Genomic DNA, 19,304 nt, shown 5'->3' with positions numbered 1-19,304 from the left:
GAATAAATTCTCTGTGCAGTATTTATAACCCTTGAAAAAAATCAGTTTAAACCATCAAACTACACCCAGAATTTAATCTGAAATTAAACTTATTCTTTATTAAATTTATAATACCACTTTACTGTAGTCTTTGACTCCAAGACACTTTTTAAATAATATTTGGTCGCTGAGGAAGGCATAAGTTATAGTAAGCATCGTTGTTCCAAAAGTCTGGACCCTTCCATCCACACCAGCCCTGGACATGAGAGAAGGGAAAGGAAAACCTTTTAAAAAGTTACAAGACTACATGGTGGAAATTACAACATGAGGCTCTGTCAACAGGACCTGGGAATAAGACTCTAAACACCTATATAATTCAAGGATTTGAATTCCTACTAAGAATAGAAAAGTAATTTATTTGGATCCATTTAAGGTAGATTTTAAAACTTTTAATTCTCTAGAAATCATCAAAAGAGAAAAACTTCCTTATAGTAACTGTTACTCTGGATACCATATTCTAGTGATTCTCAGACACAGTTTTACAACTCTGGGAGTTGATGGCATGTTGGTGGCATGTGATAGTTTAATCGGCAGTCTGTTTTTCTTGGTAGTCCATACAAGACCACTCAGTTGCATCTTAGATATGATGAAATATGGTGGTGAGAAATCTCAGCTTGCCCCATGAGTTGCATTCTATGCCCTTTCATTTTCCTGAGGCTATATTCAATTCCACTTTCCATTTTTCATGTCAGTATTAATCCTTTTCTCCAGCAGAGAAAATTACTTTCAAACAAAATCTCATTTAGAATATGAAAGTTTATCAAATTTCGTCTGGGACCACTGATTTATTTTCTTAAAAACTTGAAGAAAAAGCTGATGGCCAGTCTCTGTTATATCATTCTCAACTGAAATGCTTTGTTTGAGAAATAACCTATAAGGAGGCTAGCTGAGGACTCTTTAAATACCACTGAGTGAGAGGCAAACAGCGGTCTGACTAACTCTGAAGCTGCTGGGTATTATAGCAGGGACCCAGAGTCAAGAGTTCATAGTTTCTGTAGAAGACAGTATGTTAGCCACCCCCATCCCTTTTTTTTTTTTTGGAGATAGGCTCTCTGTCACCCAGGCTAGAGTGCAGTGGCACAATCATAGCTCACTGCAACCTCAAATTCCTGGGCATAAGCGATCCCCCTGCCTCAGCCTCCCAAGTAGCTAGGAATACAGACACGTGACACCACACCCGGCTAATTTTTCTATTTTTTATAGAGATGGGGTCTTGCCCTGTTTGACTATGTTGCTCAGGCTGTTGTCAAACTCCTGGCCTCAAGTGATCCTCCCACCTTGGCCTCCGAAAGTGCTAGGATTACAGCTGTAATCCTGTATAGTGTAGAGGAGGGAGGATTGAGTAGAGATGCTATTTTTAATTTTTTTTTTAAATAAGACATACATTATGAAAATTCAAACAAGATGAAACTAAAAAATAAAAACATCCTCCACCAGTCCTCCTCCTCCTCCCTAGGTAACCACCATTAACTTTGGTTTATTGTTTTTCAGACCTGTTTCTATACGTAAATAACATTCTATTTATCATCTCATTTTTTCAGCAAAAATTTCTCTAATAAATTTGATGCCTTAAAATCTGTTTTCTTAACAGACAAATATAAAGAAGGTTTGGTATCTCTGTTTTAACCTTTTTGTGATCCTTTCACACATGTAGGCCTTCTCCAGGTAACCAGATCAAATTTTTTAAAAAAGGGAAATGGGTAGAAAAAATACCAAAATGGGAGCATGATGCTGCTTTCTTTTGAGATGACCGGCCTGGGAACTCAAACAGGGAAGTTCCACAAGAGGGTCAAGAGAGGTCAGGCAGAGGCAGAACTCTCCTCTCATCTCCTAGATGCACGGAGTCAAGTGAGTCAATAGCTCTACTGACGGCTGGACCATGGCTTCATAGTTTCTTGTATGTGCTAATAGAATAAGGAGGTTTCTGCTGTTGTAAAGTTCTACAGAAATATAACTAGCAAAGAAGGAGACTGTAATTCTCAGAGAAAGTGATCAGGGACCATGCCTTACTCTGTTTCAGAAAACCCTACCTAGATGATCCCATCTAGTGCAAAGCCCCTTGAGCCAGCCAGAAAGGAGCAATTTATTATCTATATCACTGCCCCCAATAAAAGTAATTAAGGCCTTTCTCCCTGCCTTTTGCCTTTAAGATAAAATCTAAATGCCTGGCTCACAATGACTACCCTGCTGGACTGAGCTCCCGCCTGTCCTTCCAGCCTCACCTCTTCACTGCACCTACCAATAGTTTGGGAACACGCCATGCTTTCCTTTCACTGTGCCACGTGGTCCCCCTGAAGCATCAGCCTTGTAAACCCTTGTAAGAGATGGCTTTTCTTTTTTTTCTTCTCGAGAATACTTTTTGGACTCTCCTCCTCTACTTTCCTCCTCTGTCCTTCTACAGTAGACTCTGAGAGCTCCTTAAAGACCTTTTTTAATACCCCTAGTGCATAGGCTAGTGGCCAGCACACCTTAGGTATTTAATAAATGTTGAATGAATGAACACTTCGCTACAGAGAGTAAATATTGCTATTTTCAGTAAGATGTGTACCAGTCAAAAATCTTTCATAGACTTTAAAATTCCAAATGCCTTGAAAGAGTAAAGAAAAGAAAAATACTTAAGATTTTAAGAACACATTTCTATCCTGTTTTATCATTAAGAAAAGACTTTAGTAAACTGAGAATATAAGAGTTCAGGTACATACATATTAAAAGCTCTTTAACATGTGTATTAAAATATTTTATCCTTAGGGCTTTAGCAACCTAATGCAGTTATATTCTTTGCAGCTTCTGAAAACACCTCATCCATGAATTTCAATGTTAAACCATCCAGTTCCCCAGGAATTCTGCTTTTAAAAAAGTGACCTAATTAAACCACAACTTACTTCAAAGTTCAGAGAAAACTTTCTTTGGTACTAATAAAATTGACATAAGCGACAACATGACAAAAATGAAGAGTAGTGGGTAATACGATATATTCATTAGTTTATGGTATAAAAGGTATGTATTCTCTTCAATTTCAATATATTTGGTAAAGAATACAGATGTTATCTAAAATTCAAGTTAATTATGTTTTATAATACTTTCTCTTGGCCGGACGTGGTGGCTCACACCTGTAATCCTAGCGCTCTGGGAGGCTGAGGCGGGCAGATTGTTTGAGCTCAGGAGTTCGAGACCAGCCTGAGCAAGAGCGAGACCTCGTCTCTACTAAAAATAGAAAGAAATTATATGGACAGCTAAAAATATATATAGAAAAAATTAGCCAGGCATGGTGGCGCATGCCTGTAGTCCCAGCTACTCGGGAGGCTGAGGCAGGAGGATCGCTTGAGTCCAGGAGTTTGAGGTTGCTGTGAGCTAGGCTGACGCCACGGCACTCACTCTAGCCCGGGCAACAGAGTGAGACTCTGTCTCAAAAAAAAAAAAAAGAAAGACTCTGTCTCAAAAAAAAAAAAAAAAAGTACTTTCTCTTAAAGATTTACTACAGAGTTTTCACATGTGAGAATGAGTTGTCTATGAATAAATTTATATCTCCTTTAGCTGATAATGTAAGAACAAACTCATAAATATGTCAACTTCAAGTCCTTTATATAATGAGATCAGATTATATTATATGTAAATTCAGATTGGTCAAGCCTCCATAATGTCTAGCACACAGCTTAGCTATTTTTTTGTCAATTCTAAAATTATAAAAGTTTATATATTTTATTCTTCTATTTTAAGACATTGATATATATCAATACATTTATTTATGCAAAGCTGTAAAATCTTCGAAGGATTATATATATGAACTTTGTATTCTATTATTAAGTTTAATAACTGAGTTTTAAAAACTCTAACCTAAATTTTGTCTTTTGCAATTTACTTTGTTCCCTCTTGTCCTCCCCTATAGAGAGATACTTGCTCACCACAGCCTAAGAACACCCCCTTACCATAAAGATCACTGCCCTGGGCTTACGGTCCTTCTGTGAACAGCACTTTGCTGTCCTTCATTTCGGGGTGCTTTGCCTTGTGTCTAAATTTGTGTTAAATGGATACTTACCTTTTCCAAAATAACCTGTAGATCTTCAGCTCCTGTATAATGTGGATCTAGAATCAGAAATTTTATCTGCCCTGTTATCTCATTCCATGCAACTCCAAGTATTGTGTGGGCCAAAACTCCTCCCCCTATAGAAGAAACATGAAATACAAAAGAGGGCATAAACCAATCTCAATTGCTTACTCAATTTAAATTTTAAAAGACTGATTACTTTGCCTATTAACTGATCTAAAACAGCATTAAACTGACTACCCTATACTGTAAAAGACCACAATGTCAAATATACTCTGAAAAGATAAAATTACGTCTTTAATACATAAATGATAAATCATATAAAGTTTATATTCGACTGCCAAATCCATAGAATTACCTAAACCGGATTTAGAAAGGGCCATAGAGGATCCAAACTCCTCCCAAACAGAGTAGCAATCACTGCTGTGGTCCCTCTCTTAGCAGATGGTCCAGCTGCCTCTGCTCTGAGTGACACAGCCTATCCACTCATGAAGTTTTCTGATACCCTGCTGACATCAGCCTACCTCTATTTCTTACAAACCAGTCTTAGCTTGCCTTCTGTCATCACAGGACAAGTCTTGTTTTTCACTGAATTAAGTATCTTTAGATCAGCTAATCTTATTTTGCAAATAAAGTCCAGAGAGAATACGTAATTTGCACAATGTCACACAGCCAGCCAAGTTAATGACAGAGCCATGACTTGTGATTCTCAGTTTAGTGACCATCTCCTTTTTTTAATACTGCTCTTAGCTTTAAAACATTTAATGTTTAAACACAGTTATGATTTCTCTTCTTAGCCTTTATTTCTTCTGGTTACTAGAACCTTTTTTGTTCAAGCTACCTTGGAATTGTTTTTTAAAAATATCCAGAGATCAGTATGTGCAATGTAAAAGTTAATTTAAAAATGTTTAAAATGATTGATTTTATGCAACATTAAATATTTATATTGGTGGTAAGTTTTACATACTTTCCACCCTACCAAAAGTGTCCAAGATGTCCAAAACACCTTACCGATCATAATCGGCGTTCCTTCAGTCTGGAAATGATTAGCCAGTTCCCGTCCTTGAGAGGCCATTTCTGAACCTTGGCTAGAAAGAAACCATTTTCAATCTGATGAACTACTTTCAACACGAAGGTCAAATAATAGGCTTGAGAGCTAATGTGTTCTACCTTTTTCTTTCTTGGTTTGTTATTGAAAAAAATATATAAGTGTAAGTAAATAAAATTAAGTGGTAGGGAACTGACTTAAAGAGCAATTTAAAGCAACATAAACTCTCTAAATATTTAAGGCCCCTAACTTGTGCTAGGAAAGCAGCTAAAAGACCTTGATTTTCTGCTTCTGGAATTGCATAAAGAAGGTTCTAGATTTTTAACGTGAGAGTCAAACAGGTCACCTTGAGGCCCAGGGGGCTCTTATGGGTGGAATTAATTACCAGAAGAATGAGTTTTAAGTCCTGGGTTCTTGTCTTCTTGCTCCTGGACTTCTGAGTCTGTATTTCCTTACCTTTAAATTGGGACCAACCCCCGACCTGTCTATATGACAAGAGATTCTAGGACTAAAATAGATGTCTGTGAAGCCAGGGTGAAAACTGCAAAATGTTTTCAAGTGCAACATATTATTTTTTAAGGAATGTTTGAATGTACTATGCAATTTCTATTTTCAAGAAGGGAAAGGAAGATGGACTGATACGGGAGGTATTTTGGGGGGAGAGGTTCCAGGTGGTGCTAAACTTTAACTCTTGCTTAATGAGGAATGTATAATAATGTTTTAATGTACCAAAACTTTCACTTTTTAAAAGTTCTTCACTCCTTAATTTGTCATTTGTTAGCACTGATTTCCACAGCCTTTCAGTATTTGGACAAAAAGAATAATGTTACTATAGTTATCAATAGAAAAGCTATTTTAAAACATAAGCTCATATAATAAGGAGTAAACTAGTTACGGTCATAGAAAACGGTATTAGTTAATTTATATTTTCTCATATTTTAATATTAAGATCATGTTAAAATATATTGGAAAGATAAAATGAGTACGTTATTAGGACACATTATTGAATCTATTAACATCTTAGAAAGAAAAAGAGCAGGAGGTAATAAAAAAGGTCAGACATAGATCAACATTTGATTTTCTTCTTTGAAGACTTTTTAAAGACTTTAGTATTAAAAAATTAGACGTTCTATAACTTCACTTAAAGCTAACATATTTCTAAGTTTACTTCTTCTAGGCTAAAATTAGGCCTAGACAATGCAAAGTATATATCACAAAGTCTATTCATGAACTTAAAAGTCTTCTAAAAATAACCAAAAAAAATTTAGGGTTAAAAAAATGACATTTATAAAGCAATGAGATAATGAGGAAGAAAAAGGAGTGAAAATAAATGAGAAAAGCTACCATTTTTCTATTATTTTAATAAAAATGCCAACTGTCACTTTGAAATGATTTATCTAATTTCTTAAAGTGTCCTTACCTGACAAACAGTATTTTTGAAGTTATACCAATCAATTGGTTTAGTACCAGCTGTACCTCAATAGATCCAATCCATTGCCGTGATCCGACAAATGTTGCTGGTTTGTCACCGGCATCAACTAGAGCCTTTATGTTTTTAAAAATATAAAAAAAAAATCCATACACAAGACAGCTATTAAAAATTACATTTAGGGCATTTTCCCTGATTACCAATACAAGGATACTTTTTCTCTTCAGAACAGAAATAAGTCTGTGCTATGAGGTAACAATAATTATTAATGGTATATTAAGAGTAAATGAAATGTAGTTGATTATAATTTAAAATGGCATGTTCTGTACCTGCTGAATTTCTCTGTGTGTCGGAATGGACCGCTCTGTGTATCCCTGGTGTTTGAACCAAGAGCAAATCGTCTGCAGAGATCGATAAGCACAGCCCCAGCCGTTGTCATCTATCCGATCCTGCATGTAATGGTGGTAACCATATGTGCCCTGCACCACATAAATCTATACAAAGAGAAGAAATACAGCAACATACTAACCTAAGATAGAAGTACATATTCTGTATATACAGCTTAGTCAGGCTGACTGTTCTCAAAGCTAGACTGCTACTTTAGTTCCTTATAAAAATGCCTTAACAGAACTATAGTTTCATGTTATACCTTTGGGGCTTTTTATTCAGGAGCCAATGTCCTTACTAAGGGGTCCAGCAAGACCTGCCTCCAGCTTCATTTCCTACACTTTTCCCTGTTGCTTACTCTGCTTTCAGTTCAAACATACCAGGGGCAATCTGACCTTAGAGCCTTATGGTTCTCTTGGCCTGGCACTCTTTTTTCCCAAGTAACTGTACAGTGTGCACCCCTACTTCACCCTAGTTTCTGTTCAGATGTCAGTGGCCTTGCCTGAGCATCCAACATACAACTGGCCTGCCCACTATTTCACCACCCACCCCCTGCCTTGGCTATCATCTGTCCTTGCTTTATTTTATTTTTCAAAGCACTTATCTCTATTTGACATATTACTTATTATCATTTTTAAAATATCTGCCTGTCTACACTAATTTGTGAGCTCCGTGAGGGCATTTCTGGGCCTAAACATCTTCAAGAGGCCTGGCACACAGGTGATATAAATGTTGATGAATAAATAATGACTGAATGAAGGACTAAAGGAATGAACAAACAGATGAAGGATCCATATAATGGGACATAGGAACAATGTTTCTGCAATTTTGTAAACCTGCCTTGATTATAGCCCAGGTATGTTACTTAATGACTCTAAAATAAAGGTCAATATCATATAAATTCTTACTTGTAGTATAATGCTAAGAACGCACATGTCTTTTTGTATAAACTGGTATTATTTTCTAAAAATTAGGTGAGATGAGTCATGGGCAAAGATAGAACCCTCACCCCCAATTATAGAATATATATTCTATTCTAGCACAGATAGAAAATTTATAACTCAACCATGTGGCAGGCTAAAAGTGCCTCCCAAAAGATATCTACATTCTAATCCCTGGAACTTATGAATGCTACCTTCTATGGCAAAACAAAACAAAAAAGTATTAATAGATGTGATTATAAATTAAGGATCTTAAGAAGATGGAGAGATTATCCTGGACCATCCAGGTGGGCCCTAAATGCAATCACGTCTTCTTTTTTTTTTAAGCTACCATCTGCAAGTAATATGTATTCTTATAAGAGAGAGGCAGAGGGAAATTTGACACAGAGGAGAAGAAGATAATGGGACTGCGGAGGCATAGATTAGACTGATGGGGCCACAAAGCAAAAAATGCTGGAAGCCACCAGAAACTGGAGTGGTAAGGAATGGATTCTCCCACAGAGCCTGTGGAGGGGGGTGGCCCTGCTGCCACCTTGATGTTTGCCCAGTGATACTGACTTCCAGCCTCTAGAACTGTGACAGAATACATTTCTGTAGTTTCAAGCCATTGAGTTTGTGGTTATTTGTTACTGCATTCAGAGACCATACAAGTCTCAATAAATTTCAGAGTCAGTATCACTTAGAAATTATTTCTGACCAGTAGGCAAGAGTCAGAAAACAGTTAAAAAAATAAATAAATTCCAAAACATTTGGACATTAAAAACACTTAAAAATAACACATACATTAAAAAAACTACAATAGAAATGTAAAAATACTTAGAAGTGAACAAAACTAAAATCCTTCAAATTAAACCTGTAGGATACAATAAAAACAGTGCTTTGCTTAAAATTTAAAACCTTACATTAGAAAAAGAAAGGTGGACAATAAGCGAATTGTTCAACTCAAGAAGTGAGAACAAAAACAATAAATCAAAGAAAGTAAAGGAAGAAGAATGTAGAGAGCAAAAAGTTAATGAAATAGAATACAAAAGTTATAATAGAGAGGTTCAACAAAGCCAAAAGTTTTTTAAAAACAGAGAGAAGGCATAAAAATGATAAAAAGAATGAAAAAAGAAAACATTACAACTACAAGAGGTATTAAAACCTAGGTAAATATAACTTATAAAAATTAAAAAGTCCTAAAGCCATTAACAAAACTAAATGTTATTAAAAATTTCCCACAAAGATAATACTAGGCCCAAATTGTTTTAAAGGTGAGTTTTACCAATCAAGGAGGCATCCTGCCAGTTTTATATAAATTCCTCTAGAAAACTAAAAAAGAGGGAACATTACCCAACTCATTCAATGAGCCAGTTTATCACTGATAGAAAAACTAAAGAACAGTATAAGAAAAGAAAATGATAAGCCAATTATCATTCACCAACATAGATGCCAAAATCTTAAAATGTCAGCAAAAATCCAGAAGTGAATAAAAAATAATAATGAATCATAACCAAACTGGGTTTATATTATGAATGCAAATCCACTGTTGTTAGGAGATTTGTGCTGAAGTATTTAAGGGTAAATAGCATGACGTCTGTAATTTTCTTTGAAATGGTTCAGGGGGAAAGAGAGGGAGAAATGAGGCCAATATTGCAAAATGTTGACAACTGTTGCACTTATGTATCAGCAGATATGTACAAGAATGTTCAGAGCAGGATTGTCTAAATAGCAAAAAACCTGGAAAAAAAATCACACAAAGAGGTATTATACAGCAAAAAAGATAACTGAACTGAAGCTAGGCAAAATGCCATGGATAGATCTTAGATTACATAATATTGAGTGAAAAAGCAAGTTGCAGAAAACTCCATACAGGTTGATACCATTTTTATAAAACCCCAAAAAGCAAAACTAAAGCTATATTGCTGAGGTTAATATATACATATATGGCAAAACTATTTTTAAAAAGGAAGGAAATGATGAACACAAAACTCAGTATAATAGTTCCTCTTTAAACTATGTTGTGAGATGCAAAGGAGTAGATAAGGAAGGTGTACATAGTCAGATTGGTAATGTTTTAGTTTTTAAATTACACAGGCGTTCCCTGGTACTCATTGCCTTATTATGCTTTATAGTTTACACATTATATGTACATATCAAACATTGCATAATAAATATTTAAAAATATATAAATGCTTGTGTCTTTCCAATACAGATAACGAACCAGTTTCATTGTCAAAAATCAATCAGCATTTGTTGAATACCTATGTGTCCAGGTTCTTTGTAAGGAAGTATTCCCTTTGTAAATAACTTTTTATGGCAAGCTGGTCTGCCCAGAGCTCTTGCAGATGGAGCTGCTGCCCCGAGTGCACTCCAATGGCCAAGACCAAAAGTGGGCCCCTAACTCCTCTAGGGTAAGTACTACATCATATATTCATTTTTAATTTGTAATATTTCTTTATAAAGCTCCTGGACACTCAGAATGTACTGAATAAATGCCATGAAAAGATAGCCAACGCATTTTCTCTCTCTTGGGAATCTGAATTGAGAAGTGCAGAGTGAACCAGGGTTACTTCAAGGATACATGTAGGCCAGTAAGAAAGGAGCTCATGGCATTCAAGAATAGGAATACCTAGTACAGCTGGGCCTCTTAGAAACTAAGCAGCCCTGCAACAGGCAGCTGTCTCAGTCTCTCTCAAGGCCCACATGGACTCTTTGAGGGGATTTCTGTCATTTCTGTGTGTATGCTTTTGATCCTAACTGGCCTGATCCTTACCTTTACTCTATCTTTTCTCAGCCTCATACCTTCTGTATCCACATTGTTTCTGCTCGTGTATAACTTTTTCCTATTCTTTCACATAGCTGCTCAGTGTATGATTCACTTCAACTCCATTCCCTTCTTCTTACTGCCTGGTTCACTCTACACTTCAACCTACTCTTCTTTGAGCTACTTTTAGTAAGGATCTATCCCTTGCAACCAGGTATACGCTGCACAGAAAATAAGTCTAGCACCTTATAAGACTTATCTTACAGTTTGGTTTGGGTAGACTATGCCCTTAATTAGCATGATTTTTCAGGTTCAGACTGAAAAAAATGGGACAAGCCTTTAAAGAAACCAGAGGATGGAATTTTGGTAACAGAAATATGGTATGTATTATCTGTTCCTAACTTTTTTAGACCATTGTTAATTACGGCTATTTTAAGCAATGATTGTTAAAAGAGATGGGTAATAAATTATATTTTAAGGATGACATACATTATGAATTAATGCTTACAACTTCTATTGGGTACCAACAAAAAAACTAATGACATTAATGATTGATTGAGTTCCATAAATAATTAGTTAAACTCACCATACCAGTTTCTATGTTAGGTGGATTAAGATAAGTATGTGGATTTCTAATGTACCCATCTTTGTATGGTTCATCTGGAAAGTGATAAGCATTAGACCTTTTGAAATAAGGCCTGTCATGAGGCAGATTGAAGAGATCATGTAGCTCCTAAATGAAATCAGAATCAATAGAAAAAGACAAAAAAGTTGATTTAGATTCCTAGTCAATAAATAAACTTAGACTAAAGAAGTTATAAAATATAGAAAATAACCATATATTGGTTATAAAAGTTTTCAAACACACGATTTAATTCACTAACGTCAAAGAGGGTGAAAGTTAAACTAAAACCAAGTAAGATTTATTTTTGTTCATGTGTATATGTATATATTTATATATGGATAGAAACTGTAAGGGAACAGAGAACAATGAAAATAATTTCTTAGAGTAAGAGAACTGGGATAATTATAAATTAATTACTTATTATAACATAGTCTATTAAAACATATCCAGGCTAAAGACTGGTTTTGAAACAGTTTTGTAAATGAGTAAATTATAATTAACAATGATACATCAAAGTATTTTGAAAAATCATGTTTAGAGTATTTTACAAATACCTTATACTTAAAGCAACAGTGATTAAACTACAGCGAAGTTGGTGGTACAAAACCAACCAATATAATATGAAAATAAAAATATGCATACATATTTAAAATGCAATATTTTCCCAATTATATAAAAACATGTAATAGTTACTTTAAAAAGTTTGACATTTTGTCATATCTCCTACATATTCTAGTGGTTTGAATAGATCAGCTCCTGTAGCTGTTGCCTCTGCAAAATCAACTCAGTTTGTACTTACAGAGAGATACAGAGAATTAGAGTCATTATATCTCTTCTTAGGAATAGAGATTAGGAAGATGCTCCTTGGTATAATTTGTTGGGTGCCAAGAAAGTCTATCAAAAAGATGTACTCTAAAACCAGTCAGTTTGCCAATAAATCTCACTCTTTTCAATACTGGCCATGTTTTCTCCAAATTTCCTCAAATGAAACCCAAATAACCCTACTTATGGTGGAATATTACCATAAACCCTAATCAGAATTAGTACACATTCTAATTCCTTCCTTAACTGTAATCTTGTCTCTTACAAATCTGGAAGTAACAGTAGGGAAAAGAAATTTGTTAACACTCATCAGCTATTCTAGGCATGCAAGCACCTTTTCAATTCTATGTTTCATTATGGAAATATATAAAAATTTCATAGACTATAATGAACCACATTGAGCATTTGAAATTAAAATGTCACATATGGGTTTAGCATAATGTTTTTTCATTACTGTTATAATACTTAAAAAAAGAAGTTCCATGAGGGCAGAAAATAAATAATATGTAAAACTAATAGTCAACTTCCATATTTTTAAATTAAATCACAATTTCCAGTTATCAGAAATATATAATTAAATACAAAATGAATGATAGTCATCTTATTTTCTAAGAATAAAGGAACTGATTTTACCTTTCTATAGGCCTGAAGCTGACCATCTGGAATTCCTGACGGATATGAAATTGTTACAAGACTTTTTTGCCCTGGTAATAAAAAGTGCAGTGGTTCAGGAACCACAATAGATGTTCCTTTCATATATTTCAAAATGCAATTTTCCATATCAGTTAGTTGATTATGAATTACATCAACTAGAAGTTTACGAACTCTGTGGGGAGAAATATATAACTGTATTAACAAAAGCTATAGTGGTTATGATAAATATTAATAAAAGTGTAGAGCTAATATATCCCTGCTATAGTAAAAAACTTGATTGGACTAGGTTTGTTAAGGGAAATCTAAATTATCCAATGTAAAATAAACTATATATTTGTTCTGTGTTGATAAAGGGAAATCCTTAAGGTTCTAGCATGCTACCCTACTTCCCCAGATAATAATTTAATTACTAGATGACTCTTACGTTAGTAATAAACAAGGAGTAAGGCATAGTAAAACAACCACCACCCTGGATATGCCTATGTGACATTTTAAAATGGGCTCTGATAACTCTGGGGAAAGGTCCTCATTTTTAAGTTTTTTGTTTTTTTTTTTTTATTTTTAGAGACAGAGTCTTGCTGTGCTGCCCAGGCTGGTCTTGAACTCCTGGGCTCAAGCAATCTTCTTGCCTCAGCCTCGTGAGTAGTGGGGACTACAGATGTGCACCATGTACCACCATGCCTTGGCTTAAGGTCCTCACTTAAATGTGGCAGTAGTACTTCTATAAAAATACTTACTTGCCCCATGTTTCTTCTGGAGCAACAGATACAACTGCATCAACTGGTAAAGTCATATTAACATAGTGGTGTTCTTCGTTTTCCCTTTCGATGATGGGAGTCACAGCTGCCAGAGAGGTTGACATTTCCAGCATAAGATCTATATTTACTATTTGATGCTATATGGATAAATAGTAAAAGTCAACTTGTAGAAAACTGAACACTAAACATAAAGGGTAAGTAAAAGGACTTTTATAGGACAATATATAAAACTGTATTGTAGTAAACTGCTTAAAAGCACAAATCTTATCTTAAAAAGAAATTCCTTTCTGCTTCAAAATAATCTAGGGAGAGTGACTAGGGAGTAAAGACGAAATCGTGCTGGTCATATGTTGATAAATGTTAAAGCTAGGTATAGTTTCACTATTCTTTCCACTTTTGTATAGATTTAAAATTTAAAAAAAATCAAATTAACAACATAAAATAACCACACACCAAAGGAGCTTTTAAACATTCCTGGTCTAAATACATAAAGATCTACAAACAAATATTAAAGACTACTTTTTGATTTTCACAGTGGTATGGAACAATTCTGAAACTACTTTCTGTGTACTGAATAAATTTAGTAAAATAGTGAGGATACTGGTAGTCAGGCTTCTCACTGGGAAAAGGTTAGGAACTCTGGGGTTGAAGTGGAACAGGAGGTATCAGTATGATTTATATAGATAAAAATGAATGTGTTACGTGCATGTGTGTATATATATGGTATGTATGTATATAAATGTGTGCTCCATGGAGAAATGACTGATTCCTGAGCTGCAATAGGGAAAGGACATATTGTACCTGGAATGTCTGATGGAAGAAAGTAGGAAGTGCTCAAAGTTACAATGTTAGAAGGGTACTGAAGCCAGCTTGAAGAAGCTTCTATTGGCCAAATCTTGGAAAATGTGAGCATCAAAATAATTAATGATAGTTACAGATTATAATCCATTTTAAAAATAAGAATCCATGCTTCTATGCAGATAATTAATAAGTAGAGAAAAGGAAAAGTTCTTCCTCACAGTATAATTTCATCTAATCAATATAGAAGGAAATGACATAAAAATCACCACTATGCAACCATCAGATTAATCTTGGATTCTGGCAAAAGTTATCAAAGGATGTTAAAAGTGGTAGGTAAAAATCTGATAAGGAATAAAATATATACATAGTCTCAAAGTATCTTCCCATGAGATACTAATTATAAGGGGGAAACCAGTACCTTACCATGGAGAAAACTGGTGGATACTATCGCAAGTAAGTGATTAAAGTTAACACCACCAATAATAGGAACAGATTGATAGCATATGTCTCTTAATATGATGTGCTGAGGACACAACTTCACTTCTGTGGTATTCTTGCCAGTAATGCATGACCTGAATCTAATCTTAAGGAAGCATAAAACAAATTCAAATTGAAGAGCATTCTACAAAACGAATGTGTAGTCTTGAAAATGTCAAGCTCCAACTACTGGCAATCTTCAAATCATTATCTCCAGGCCACAATTTTTTTGCACATTCCACATTTGTAAATTTAACAGCTCATCACTGGGGTCTTAAATGTGGCCCAAACTGACCTGTCTTCCCCACCTTCCATCTTTACCCAAGCAAGAAATTGGTCATGCTGTATCCAGTAAGTTTCTGAGTCAAATCCATTGTATCACTTAGGTATCTCTTGTATCCATTCCTTCTTCTCTATTTCCATAGTTAGTGGTTTACCTAGGCCTCTCCTAAAGAGGCCCCTGCCCACATCTCCAACCTCATGTCTACCCATTCTCCCCCTACCAGCCTGGAAATACCATGGTCATACTAACTTCATACAACTTCTGCCTTAAACAAATATCTCCATTTTTTACCTCCAAATTCTGGCAAAGTTTGTGGCACATGGCAGGTACTCAATAATATTGGTTCAAAAATCAATAGAACCAAGAATAATGTGAAGAAAAATAAATCATTTATTATTTATGTTACATGTTATCTCTAAGATCTCACTCAGCTCCAAATTCAAGGATTTACCGTTTTTATCAATAGAGAAGACAGTGATTTACTTACCATGTCTGATAACTTTTTGTCTTTCTTTCTCATGAATTTTCGTTTTATATCTTCTTCCTGCTCAAATCTAAATTTTTAATGCACAAAGACATTTATAATATGGAATAATGTTTTGAAAACATTCCTAGAAATTTTCAAACATACTCACTGAATAAAGCGCATTACGTTCTTACAAGCAGAGCTATCAGTCAGTTCTCCTGGAATGGTGTTTATGTCACTGTTGGGCCATATATACACTGAACTGTGGCAAATTCTGAACACAAGTGCATTTGAAGAAAGCTTGGTAGACAGATCACTTAACACATGTTTTAGTGCCTTCTTGATAAAAAGTTCTAAATTGAAAGAACAGAAGTTAAGAAAAATCTTAAACTTTCAACATGACTGGTTCCAAATGTAGACAAAAGTAGATTATAGTAAAACTGATGCTCAAATACCCATTCTCCATATTCAATAATTATGTTTGTTTGGCCTTTCTTTTTAAAAACTTGGGATAAAATTCAGACCACAAAATTAATTCTTATAAAGTATACAATTCAGTGGCATTTAGTATAGTTACAAGGTTTTATAATCATCACTATCTAATTCCAGAACATTTTCATCAACCCAAAAAGAAATCCTGTACCTATTAACAGTCACTTCTCATTCCCCCTACACTTTTCTAATTGAAAATTTTCTAATTCCCTCTCTACATTTTTTCCAATTTGCTCAGAATGCCCCATGAATTGGTGGGGGTGCTGGAAAACAATGTCTAAGTTTAAATCCCATTTAATCCACATACTAACTATATAATGTTCCACAGTTTATTTATCCTATGTCTCACTCAGTTTAATTTGCAAAATGGAGAGAATCTCAGTATATTTCACCATCAATTTTATAATAAAAAGGGAGAATGTTTTGGAAGACCTACCATTAGCAGTAGCTAGCTGAAAAGCCAGATCAAGGCCTCCTCTTATTCTGAAGAGTATATCCATAGTTTCTGAAATCCCCTAGAACAAATAAAACCAAAATTCCTTTGTTAAATGAAACAATCTCATCCTTATACAAATTAGAAACTAATTTAGTTTAGGGTAAAGCATTAATTAAGCCTGACTCTTCAAATTATTTCATGAGTGAATTCTTTGTTCTAGGGAGAAAAACAAAACTAAATTCTAAATCGGGGGTTCTTAACCTTTGTTCCACACTGAAATCACCTCAGGAGCTTAAAATACTGATACCTGAGCTGTACACCAGAGGTTCTGATTAATTGGTCTAAGGTGGGCCTATGCACATGTATATTTAAAAGTGTCCTTTGCCCCAGGCCAGTAATTCTAATGTGAAAAGGCTGAGAACCACTGCTGTAAGACAAAAATTCTATCATAGTCTTGATGGGTTTAACAATGACAAAAAAAACCATCAATGGTAAAGGACTAGTTTAAGAATGTGACAAGAGCACTGAACCCAACACCTGGTGGTCAGAACAAGGAAAGGAAACTAACACATCACTGATGGTGGGAGTATAAACTGACAGAACTTTTCATTGTATGTGGCAATAAGAATCAAAGCCTTACATTCACATCACTGGTCTAGTGATTCCACATTTAGAAATTTAGTCTAAAAAATCTGCAAAACACACAAAGATTCAGTATAAGGATGTTAACCTGTCAACAACAGGAGATTGGTTAAATAATTATGAATATCATACAGCCATAAAAAATCATGTTTTAGATGAAAATTAAATGGCATAGAACAACGCTTGCAACTTATAAAGAGAAAAAAGCATCTCCAAAATGGAACTGATCAGCAGTTCTGAACTTGGGTCCATATGCTGAGTTTCAGGTAGTTGATGACATATGACAAATGACATGTATCATTTGTGTGTGTGTGTGTGTGTGTGTGTGTGTGTATTTGGTGGAGAGAGAGAGAGAGAGAGAGAGAAAGGAGGAGGAAGAAGGGAGAGAGAAAAAGAGGGGGAAGGGAGTGATTTCTTTTGGAAAAAGGTTTCAAAGATTTCATCAGAGTCTCAAAATATGTCCCAAATAGGCTGAAAAACCAGTAAGACAGTAAGAACCCTATTTTGAAATAAATTAGTAAGTGCTAACATCTGCTGAGGTCTTACAGTGTAAAAGGCATTATGCTAAATGCATACATGAATCCTCAGAACATTATGAAATAGGTACCATTACAATTTTCTCATTTTACAAATTCTTGGTCACATTTCCTTAAGGGTGTTTGCTTTTACTAATTCTATAAATTTTAACCCTGCTGAAAGATCATACCCTTTGCCCCGATTCTACTTCCTGGAATTTATTCTAAGGAAACAAGAAAGGTTGGGACAAATTTAGCTTCAGTGTTGTCCATTTACCATCATGGGATCAAAAAAATTTGAAACCACTTAAATAGCTGTCATTAAGAAGTCGGTTCAATAAAGAACAAAACAAGTTTAAGATACTGAAGATAAAAGTTAAAAGGACAGGAAAGTGAAAATTTTAACTCTACTTACTGTATGATTTTGCACAATTTGACTAATTGCTCAAGTCTGTTTCTCTTCTGTAGAACTGGAAAAAAATATAACTTCCCAGGGTTGTTGTGAAGATTCCATAAGAGATCATATGTGAAAGCACTAGAGCCTCCCTAGATTTCTGAATTGAGATCTTCTCTGAAGAAATAATATTTAAACCAATATCTGAAGGGTAGGTACCAGTATTAACAATTCCAAAGGAAAGATGGCAGCTGGAGGCGGAAGAGCCTATTCCAGGCAGGGGCACAGACTGGTGAAGGCCCGCTTAAAAGACCACTTAGGAGACTGCCCCAGATGGTTAGATCTGATAGTGAGAAGAACAAGGATGGTAAGAGTGGATGGAGTGACAATAGACAGACATTTAGAAGTACAATCCATAGGACTTGATTATAGATTGAATGTCAGGAGATGTCAAAGATAATTTTCAGGTTTTTGGCAGGCACAACAGGGTCGATGGTGGTGCCATTTACAGGGATGGGGGTTCGTGGAGGAAGGACAGAGGTGGGGTGAGGGGAGGTGGAAATGATGAGTCAGTTTTGAACTTGCTGAGTTTGAAATACATAGGAGCTATCCAAGTGGAGGCACAGTTAGCAGATTTGTGGGTCTGGAGCTCAGAAGAAAGGTCTAAGCTGGAAATACAAATTTGTAAGAAAGCATAGGGTGTAACGTTACCCTGAAGAACACCAACATCTAGGATAATAAGGATTGGAGAACTTTGCTGAGCAATGAGACCGGACGGAGGGAAACCAGGAGAGTGTGACGTCACGGAAACTAAGGGAATAGAATACTGGAAGAAAGTTATGCCTATCTTTTCCAGGTTAAATCCTTCTTCAAAGGCTTCCAAAACGTCGAACAATCCCTCAAAATGCATTCACGAAGAAGAGGGGCCGGGAGCGCGTGTTCAAACCCAGTTGAGGCGGGAGGCATGGTTATGGGGGGCGGCTTCCCTCCGGCCCCAGCGGGGAGAGAGCTGCCCTGACCGCGGGGTTCGCCGCCGTCATCTTGGGCCCCGGCAGGACCAGCTCCCCTCAGGGGCTGTGGAGCTGTACCCGTGGCGGCTGCCGGAGCCCGAGGGGAAGCAACGTGGTAGGTAACAAGCAGAGGTACTTACCATGTCCGCGACGTGGCGGTGACAGCGGCACTGACACCTGCCCACTGGTTCAGGGGGCCGGCCCGGAAGTGGCGTCATCGCCAGCCGTGGGCGGGGCCTGGGCGGGCCGACTACAACTCCCAGCATGCCTGGTGTCACTACGCCACGGGCGCAC

General features: G+C 35.9%; 1 protein-coding gene across 1 annotated transcript; it reads right to left on the bottom strand.

Annotated features, from left to right (window-relative positions):
• Nucleotides 1-71: 71 nt before the first annotated feature.
• Nucleotides 72-19,281, bottom strand: UFSP2 (UFM1 specific peptidase 2). Its single transcript, XM_045552386.1, has 12 exons — nucleotides 19,151-19,281; nucleotides 16,450-16,528; nucleotides 15,691-15,874; nucleotides 15,543-15,609; nucleotides 13,474-13,631; nucleotides 12,716-12,908; nucleotides 11,222-11,368; nucleotides 6,891-7,055; nucleotides 6,553-6,677; nucleotides 5,096-5,172; nucleotides 4,076-4,200; nucleotides 72-235 (listed from the first exon to the last, which is right to left on the bottom strand). The coding sequence occupies exons 1-12, from the start codon at nucleotides 19,274-19,276 to the stop codon at nucleotides 149-151; spliced, it is 1,533 nt and encodes a 510-aa protein (XP_045408342.1). The 5' UTR covers nucleotides 19,277-19,281; the 3' UTR covers nucleotides 72-148.
• Between the last annotated feature and the right edge of the window lie 23 nt (nucleotides 19,282-19,304).

The sequence above is a fragment of the Lemur catta genome, chromosome 5 (assembly GCF_020740605.2).
Source record: "Lemur catta isolate mLemCat1 chromosome 5, mLemCat1.pri, whole genome shotgun sequence".
In the NCBI taxonomy this organism is placed as follows: Eukaryota; Metazoa; Chordata; class Mammalia; order Primates; family Lemuridae; genus Lemur; species Lemur catta.
The sequence above is the reverse complement of the archived record's forward strand: the minus strand, read 5'-3'. Positions and strand labels throughout refer to the sequence as shown.